General features: G+C 52.0%; 2 protein-coding genes across 7 annotated transcripts in view; one reads left to right on the top strand and one right to left on the bottom strand.

Annotated features, from left to right (window-relative positions):
• Positions 1–2263: 2263 nt before the first annotated feature.
• NAT9 (N-acetyltransferase 9 (putative)) lies at positions 2264–6877 on the bottom strand. Of its 2 annotated transcripts, none has more exons than XM_040581759.1 (7): positions 6817–6877; positions 6109–6292; positions 4517–4626; positions 3464–3604; positions 3181–3240; positions 2912–3006; positions 2264–2820 (listed from the first exon to the last, which is right to left on the bottom strand). In XM_040581759.1, exons 2-7 carry the CDS (start codon positions 6183–6185, stop codon positions 2674–2676), a joined length of 630 nt encoding a protein of 209 aa, XP_040437693.1. In that variant the 5' UTR covers positions 6186–6292; positions 6817–6877; the 3' UTR covers positions 2264–2673. The 2 variants fall into 2 exon arrangements, with proteins under 2 accessions (XP_040437693.1, XP_040437692.1); XM_040581758.1 differs by having other exon boundaries at positions 6109–6234; positions 6817–6871.
• Positions 6878–7008: 131 nt separating this feature from the next.
• Positions 7009–8534, top strand: part of TMEM104 (transmembrane protein 104) — a 45136-nt gene continuing 43610 nt past the window's right edge. Inside the window, exons 1-3 of one of the 5 annotated variants that reach the window (XM_040581755.1) lie at positions 7009–7027; positions 7793–7870; positions 8348–8458. In XM_040581755.1, the coding sequence (XP_040437689.1) occupies positions 8414–8458 (45 nt within the window). In that variant the 5' untranslated portion in view covers positions 7009–7027; positions 7793–7870; positions 8348–8413. The other 4 variants (XM_040581753.1, XM_040581754.1, XM_040581756.1 and 1 more) reach the window with 4 other exon arrangements.

Raw genomic sequence — 8534 nt, 5'->3', positions numbered from 1 at the left:
GCTCTGCCACCCTGACGGCTGCCCAGGGCTGTTTTTAAGCCCCCACAGGGCAGCTCATACACAGCCAAGCTAGGCCTGCCTGCCACAGCAGGCAAGTGTGTGGGGGTTGTGCTGTGGCTCTGTGGCCAGGCTCATGGCACTGGGGGGACAGTGGCTTCCTGGGGGGCAAGGCAGGGCTGTGCTCTCAGCAGGGGCTAGGGAGAGCTGTGGACCCGCAGCCCTGGCCTGTCTGGCACCTTTGTTCTCTCCCCTTCTGCAAAGTCTTATTTCTTGCTTCAAACCCCTAGGCAAGCTCCTCTGTTTGAGCAGATGAGCGGTCAGAGGTCTGCAGCTCAACTGATAACTAAGTGACAATGTACCACCACATCTGTGGGGGGTGTGCAGGCTCTTGCTCCCCCCTGGGAGCTGGGGGAACCCAATTCAATCTGCTTCATCCTCCAAAGTCGTGTGCTTTGTGGTAGGACTGCTGAGCAGAGTTGAGCCACTGTCCCCTTTTGTCACCCTCACCCCGCAGGGGCAAGCAGGGTGTCCCTGCCTGGGACCATGCTGTAAGCTGGGGCTGCTGTGCAGGTCAGCAGTGGGAGCAGCCAGTGGGTCCTGCAAGCATTTTTTCCCCTCTCTGCCTCGTCAGAGCAGCCTGGGGACTTGGTTCCCTGTGAGAACCCTGGTTGAGCCCTGCTGGGGAGCCCCCCCACCCCCCCCAGCCCAGGGAAGGGCTGCTGCTCCAGGACAGACCCAACTTTGTTTGGGTTGCCAGGGCGAAGGCTTTTCCCAGCCGCCCATGGAGGCGGAGGACTGCAGCAGCGTTGCTGGGGGACCAGGGATGCCAAGTGGGGCGCTTACTGGCTCCGGAGCAACCAGCCGGGCATGGGGAGCTGTGTCAGGGCTGGGGAGGGCAGCGTGGTTTTGCTGTGCCCGCCTTGGCCCTGGCAGCAGAGGTTGAAAGTATTTTTTCCCACCTTAAGTCACTTTTTAGGGGAGCAAATCCCACCCCAGCTACATCTCTCCCACCAGTCTGACCTTGCCTCTTTGGAAGAGGGATGAAATGCTCTACAGAAGAAGCACAGAGCCAGCAGTTCACCCAGCAGGTTCTGCAAATCTTGTTCTGGGGGACAGAATCCATTCCTGCCTGCAGCAGGTGACGGAGAGCATGAGGATTAGTAGCCCTTGTCACGGTAATCCCAGCTGGAAGTAGAGCCGCTCTTCACTTTAGTACCACACAAAGCTTTCGCTACAACTAAATCCACATTAAATACTTGTTGTTTAAAATACCATGATACACTGTTCCCACGCTTGGTTTTAATATTAGTCAAGGAATGATGCATTTAAATTAACTAAAACTGGAAAACTAAAAACCCCAGGCCCTAAAAGCATAGGCGCAGCCACACTAAAAATTCCATAGTCTACCAATTTCTGATAAAAACATCCCTGGGAAAATCTGAAAGCTGTTACCTGATACTGCCTAATTTCTGGTCTGGAATTAGCTATTATGGCTGCTATTTACAGTGGTAAAACACACAGGAGCATCAGTTATCCTCCTTGCCTTCTGTCTTCTCTTAGCAAGCTTCCCTGCTGTGGAAAGCATGCTGTGTAGGGCAGGAAAGGTCAGGCTAAATAACTGCATTAAAAAGTCTGTCCAGTGGGAGTCAGGCAGTGCCTCTTCTTCAGCCACAGAGCTCCAACACAACACAGCAGAGGCTGGCTGGCTAGCTCCTGCCCTAAATATATCTGCCCCCAGTAAGAGGTATTTTTCTCCCCATTCATGTTACTGCAGAGCAGGGAACAGAGCCTCCAGGCTCAGCAGAGCAAGCCCGGAGTTCCCCGAAGACGGGGATTACTATACTGTTGTCTTTCAGTTGTGCTCTCCTCCTCCTTGCTCTCATAAAAGCAGCCTGGTAAAATGAAGTGCAATATCCCTTCAATGATGGTCTGAGGTTTCCAGGTCCAAAGCATGGCCCTGAAGCTCAGGGGGCTTTGTCTCAGCAGCCTCCTGCAGCTGCCAGCCCGTTACGCAGTGATCGTGGCAAGGCTCTGCTCTAGTTTCAGTTTGCTGATATCAGTAATTTTTATCATGTTAACTTGCCCTTTGGTTGTGCTCACCCACACCTGGGCCGCTCACTTCCAGCTGTACCCCCCCACAACCCGCCACACCCCAGAGAATAGGGTTCAAAGAATCACCGCTGTCCTTCACAACTTCTAACTACTCTTTCGGCAGCCAAACCAAGCAGCCGAGCCCCACCGCTCCCAGATCGTGCTTGGGCACTTCAGATCTTTTTTTTTTATTTAAGAGAAAACAGCCGAGCTACCAGCGTATTGACGCTGCCTCTGTCGAACTGATGAATCCTGTTCTAGAAGCAGTGGGTGCTGCTGGTCCAGAAATTGGAGGCACTGCTTGTCCAGAAACTGCTGGTGATTTTAAGCTCTGCTGGAACAGCTTGTTAAGGTTACAGTCATTCCTAGTCAAGCCTGTGAATTAGCAGCTGTTCTGCAGGTCCAAATTTCAGGCAGTACGGCTGGTGCAACAAGGTGCAGAGTTTACAAAATGACAAAGTAACCGAAGGAGACGGATGAAAAGTCAAGCGAAGAGTTGGCTCACCGGCATCGTCCCCATCCAGACCTCACAACAGCATCCAACTCCTCACTGGAAACCAGGCCTGCGTCTGGATGTGTCTGTCAGCTCTCCAGCACCCCAGCTGGCAGCGTCAGTTCAACATAGTTCTTCTCCTGCACGTGGTTTGTCTGTTCCAGGAGCCATCGTCTCTCCTGGTCACTGACATCCAGCCTCAGTGCCACCTCTTGGAAAACGCTGTTCACAGCAACCTGCATCACATAGAGGAAAAGCATCTCAGCCCCAGTCACAGGGCAAATGCTGCTCACGTTCTCTGGGTGTAAGATAAGTCTGTTACCACACCTCCTTAAAATGAAGCTTTTTGAACATGCAGATACTGGTTTCATTTTCCTGACCAATCTTAGCCTCAAATTTGGTGATCCCCAGGTTTCTCACTCCTGCAAAAGAAAGCAAAAAGAGAAGCATTCCTATCAGCTGCTCGGCTGCTACGTCTATGAAAGCACAGGACTCCAACTTCTGGGGTTGCATCCCTTACTACTCTGTCTGTATCACTAGGAATATATGCTTCCAGATCACATCCTGACTGCTCCTGTGCATTGAGCCACCCTTACCATAGGACATCATCATCAGAGTTGCCTCCTTGCCAAACCCTCTGCCTCGGTAGCTGGGCTCTGAAAGAGACAGCCACAGAAGTCAGCATCCAGTTACACAAGACAAATTAGCTATGCCAGACACTTTTCAGAAAAGACTGTGACCTGGACCAGCAAAGGATGCTGATCAGGACTGAACAGCTATGGTAAAGCAATGAGAAAAAAAAGCTGCTGTACATAACATCTGTTTGCAGCTGGCTTTAGCCATGGTGACAAAGATCCGAGCTATGAAGCAGAACTTGACCTGCAATCATAATTTCAATCTCGGCCAAAGTCAGATCCTCAGGGTTGGTGAGGAAGAGATTCACGTCCCCCACCATGCAGTCCTCATCCGCACACGCCTGTCCAGACCACCGCTCCGTGTCCAGCACAATGAAGGTGCACTCTGGGGAAAACAAAAAGATAGTAGCATTTTCAGGGCATGCTCATAATTACTCACAGATTATTGAAGGATGAAATTAAAGGCATGCAATGGACAGAGGAACAACAGTTTGCACATTAACGGTAAGGAAGAATTAACAAGTGGGCTTCCCATGCCAAGTGTGCCTGCTCCCATCCATAGAAATCCAAGAATTATTTTTAAACATTGTGAGGGTGACGCAGACACCAAGCCTAGGAACAGCCTATTCAAGGAGCACAAAAACTTCCACCCCATGTCTGAGGTCTCCTTGCCTCGTCTCACTCAGCAGCAAGTTTGGGCAAAGAACTGTTTTATGCACAAGAGACTGAGACCTAGTGATTCACCTAGTCCACATTACTGCTGCTTTGAGTAAGGCTTTTAATGCCAGCTAAGACAAATGCTCCAGAGGTCTTTGCCAGCCTCAATATCTTCTAGCTCACTAAATTTCTACCAGGCTTTTATGGGAAGTGATTCATTACCTGTAGGGAGAGCCAGGGAACCAATTCAGTCAACACACCTCAACCAGGTAATTATGAAGTCCTTTTATTTCTCAAGGAAAAATACAACCCCCTTCCACCTTTTTATGACAATCAGGCCTGGGGACTGTTGACTGTGCAGGACCAGCTCAGCTCGTAATGCTATGGAAAGTAAATCACTGTAATCTTTGAAAAACTGCATAAAAAAGATACCAACAGCCCTGGCCACTCTCTACTTCCCTAGGCATATATCAGCTATAAATAGGAAGCCAGTCCAAAGCTACTATTACAGAAGGTCCCTCTGCTTCAACAAGTAGAGCCCACTCACCAGGCATTCTCAGGCCACTGTGGGGTCTTTACAGGACAGAAGGGACCTGCTCACCACTCCCACCCACCCTTAGAAAATGTTTAAGATTCTCACTGTCTGCGTCATCCCGCCAGCTGCACTGCATCTCATACTCCTGCTCCAGGCTGAGTGGTTCAGAGGCGGTCAGGCGCTGCAGCTCCTCTGACTGCATCCACTCATGGTACCTGACAAAAGGATCCAGAACCAGATCACTGCCTGAGCTATAGCATCGCAGTCTAATTTCCACAGGCACTCTAAGCTAAGGATCAGTCATAAATCAGTTCCAGAAACACTAGCCTGGCATTCATGGCAACTTAAAAGTATCCACAAGCCTTTCTCCCTTACCTAAAAAAGGAATGAGTGTTCTCTGTGGAAATGTAGCAAGTTTGTCCATGCTGTGGCTTTGTCTGAAGAGTTCCCAATGCAAACTTGATATTTTAAAAAGTACTGAGCATTGAGTTCCGGTGCATTTCATCCCAACTGCAAATGATACAGCACCTCCTGTGTTACCGAAATCTCGGAATGAAGAACTTATCGACACCAATGTGATGTAGATAAGCAGACACTTCTTTATTGACGGCCGGGTGCATGAGTGAGTCCCCTCACGATCGACGCACACCATGGTTCAAAATCATACGCCTTATATAGAACTCATTCATACATATTCATTTAGTATTCATACATAATCATAAGATTTCCCATAAATCATTAACATACTCTCCTCCCATATCCGATTCTGCGCAATAAAGGTTAGAAAGGTCTGGAAATGGGTCTGGGGTACGATTTGGGTAGGTGGTATATGAGTCGGTGGTCTCGATCTCCCCCTGTCGGAATTACCTTTCACTTAAGGTAACTGTTTCTTGGCTGGCAACTATGGGTTGCTTCACTCGACTCTCCCCAGTTCACATTAATTCTCATTTTGACATTTTAGTACATTCTCCTAGGTTACAGATAAACAATCATCTCAAATCTTAAGTCTGTTACCTAAGTAATAAACATTCCTACTAGGTGATTCTGACCAATACCTCCGGCCTTAGTACGGGGCTGTACAGAGGATTTTTATAGCAGCTTTTACTATAGAAGTTTCATTAAAACATATTTCTTATCCTTCTATATTTCTATTACATGATTGATTTTATAAAATCAAATAATCAATCAAATAAAGTCAATCAATCTTAACTTATTAGCAAATCTATAACACCTGGACACTGACAAGAAGACCACTACTGGCATCTTTATGCTGAGGCTGCAGCTGCCCAGGCCAGCACTTTACAAACTGCCTGCTTCTAATTTATCAAACATCCATCTGGCTTTACACATCGAATTTTTGCTCTTCCACTGTTATTAGGGAAAGACATCAATAAACGAAAGTGTTGGTGGTTCACTCACAGCCAGGTATTTCCCTTTCCATGGGTACACAGTGGCACAGATGAAATTCTCTTTGTCAGCAGGCCTGGCAAAAGGCACAGACCTGCCAGGGATGTCTGCTGCTGGGCACGGAGGACAGAACTGATTGCCTTTCTAAGAGTGCTCTTTCTGCTGTGTGGTTCCCTGGGAGAAGAGGGCCCTGCTGCTGTCAAGCCAACACCCTTTCTGAACACCACACTCCCTTTAAAGAAAGTGAAATCAGACCGTGCAAGAGTATCCAGAGGACAGAAGCCACATACCGGGGCACATGTGCAGAAGTGTATGGCACCAGGGTCACCCTCTTTCCTTGCAGCACAGTGTTCTGGTTAATCTTCATGACCTCTGCGCTGAGAGACCCAGCACCACACGCCGTGCCTCCAGTGAGGCTGAGGGATGGGACAGAACTCCCTGGAGCCCTTTGGGAGCCAGTGGTGGCTGCTCCGACTGTGCAGACAGACCCCAGATCATACCAATCCCCCCCCAGAAACCTTCCCATCCTGCACCTCCTGCTCCCCCCACCCCGGGCAGGCCTGTGTCGGTGCAGAGGCCCAGCAGTGGCCCGGGGAGTGCCCTAACAGGGGCCACTGAACACTTCATGACCCAGGTGGTGGTGGAGGTGCCCTGCTCCGACACAGTGCGGGCCTTGAGGCTGAGAGGAGAGCTGAAGCTGAGAGGAGAACCGGGGCTTGAGGGGAGCCCCGGGGCCCGAGGGGAGATCCAGGCCTGAGGGGAGCCCGGAGGCCTGAGGGGAGATCCAGGCGCGAGGGGAGCCCTGGGATCTGCGGGGAGCCCCGGGACCTGAGGGGAGATCCAGGCCCGAGGGGAGCCCTGGGATCTGCGGGGAGCCCCGGGATCTGAGGGGAGATCCAGGCCCGAGGGGAGCCCTGCGACCTGCGGGAAGCCCCAGGCCCGAGGGGAGGCCGGGCCAGGGAGTGAGGGGAGCCCCGGGCGCGGGAGCAAACGTCTACCTGCCGCGTCGCTCTTCCGCGCATGCGCAGAGGCCCATCAACCTCCCCGCTCCGAATGGCGTCATCGCCCCGCCCCGCCCGTTCCCGCCTCCGCCCCGCCAACGCGCACGTGACGCCCGCGACCAATCGTGACCGGCGCATGCACTGCGCCCCGCCCCGCCCGCGGAGCCGGTCACGTGGGCGGAAAGTACCCGCGGGCGGCGCGTGCGCGGTAAGTCCCGCGATGAGGGGGCGGGGCCGCCGGCACGAGCCGCCGGCGGTGAGGTCCCGGGGGTCCCGGGGGGATCCCGCAGCGGCGGGGGCGGGCGGGCGGGCCCGTAGGCTGCGTCTGGGGAACGGCCCAGTGAGGGAGAGCGTGTGGCGAGGCCTGGGAGAGGTCCTGGTTCGGGGTGGAGCCTGCGGAGGGTCCCGGCGCGGGGCGGGGGGGAGCTGGAGCCACCAGGCCCTGGCGGGGGGAGAAGGGCCTGGGCTTCCGGGGGGCTCTCGGCGCTGTGGGGGGCTCCGTGGCGTGGGGGGTGGGCAGGCAGCGCTGCCAGCTGGGGGGCAGTCCGGGGGGGTGCCAGGAGGTGGCGAGGCCGGGGGGATTTGGAGGCCCGGGCAGGCTCCGGGTCAGGGCCCCTCCTGGGCCCGGTGGGTGCCCGAGGCCTGTTGGCGGGCCCGGGGTCCTGCGGCTTGCTCTGGCTGTGGTAAACTTGGCTTCAGGGCCTTGAAGTCCCTTATAAACAGATGTTTGGCCTCTTCGTCTGAGGGCCGGTCTAGTTCTGACCCCAGTGAGCTCTGCTGCCTGCTTATTTCTGTCATCCAATGTGTGTGTGAGCTTATGAACTGTTTGGTTTTCTTAGTGCTATTAGCTTGTGAAGCCTGTACTGATTTGTCCCAGTTGGGATGGCTAAGCGGGATCATATATAGAAGTATGAGGAATTTGATAAAGCTCTTAAATCAACTATGGCTAATTACTGACTCCAAAATCTTTCAGACGGCTTGGCTTCTCCCCTTCTGTAGTTTTGCGAAGACGATGTGAAGTTCTCCAAATACTTCTGCTTTGGAAGCTTTGGTATGTGTAACAGTGCGTCTCAGGGTGTTTTTCATAGGTCCAGTATCTTAATTTGCCTACTTAGGTCTGTATTTGAGATTGAGGACAGGCGGTAGGCTGTTTTTTACTGCTTTAATTTGCAGGAAGCACGTGCTTTCTAAGAGTAGTAAGTGCATGAGAAGCAGCAGTACCAGATCATCCTCAAGGCAGGCATTCTTCCTCTTGAGGTTTTAGTGTCTGAAACATCCCCTCTGGCTGTTTGGGGAAGGTGAAGTTTGGCCATCCCATGAAAGAGCAGGGCCATTTGGTTACTTTTAAATTAGCTTGAACAGGTACATGACCTTTTCATGGAGTATTGAAACAAGTGGTGCTGGTGAGTGGGGTGTATCTGCTGAAATGCTCTTTTGTTCAAATATCAGAAGACGGATGTGCAAAAGCTGACTCATGAGTTCCTCCTCTTTCTGACAAAGCTAACACAACTTTCTGGTGTTTCTCTAGGTTAAAGACAGTAGAAGTTGACAACACCCTCCTCGCTCTGCTCTGAGCGACCCCAGCATCTTCAACATGGCTGGTGGTATTACTGATACAGGAGAGCTTTACTCTCCCTATGTAAGTCCTGCTGTTTGTGGTTCTGCTCGCAAGTTTTTTCAAAATCCTCTTCTCTCAATGTTCTGTTTTCATTTCC

This window comes from Falco naumanni, chromosome 1, assembly GCF_017639655.2.
Source record: "Falco naumanni isolate bFalNau1 chromosome 1, bFalNau1.pat, whole genome shotgun sequence".
Lineage (NCBI taxonomy): Eukaryota > Metazoa > Chordata > Aves > Falconiformes > Falconidae > Falco > Falco naumanni.
The sequence above is the reverse complement of the archived record's forward strand: the minus strand, read 5'-3'. Positions and strand labels throughout refer to the sequence as shown.

Coding starts and splice junctions, on each gene's coding strand:
- NAT9 (XM_040581758.1), bottom strand. CDS start 6,854: ATGGGCCTCTGCGCATGCGCGGAAGAGCGACGCGGCAG. Junction 3,605..4,516: donor CTGGCGGGATGACGCAGACA/GTGAGAATCTTA, acceptor TGTTTTCCCCAG/AGTGCACCTTCATTGTGCTG. Junction 3,007..3,180: donor TCTGATGATGATGTCCTATG/GTAAGGGTGGCT, acceptor TTTCTTTTGCAG/GAGTGAGAAACCTGGGGATC.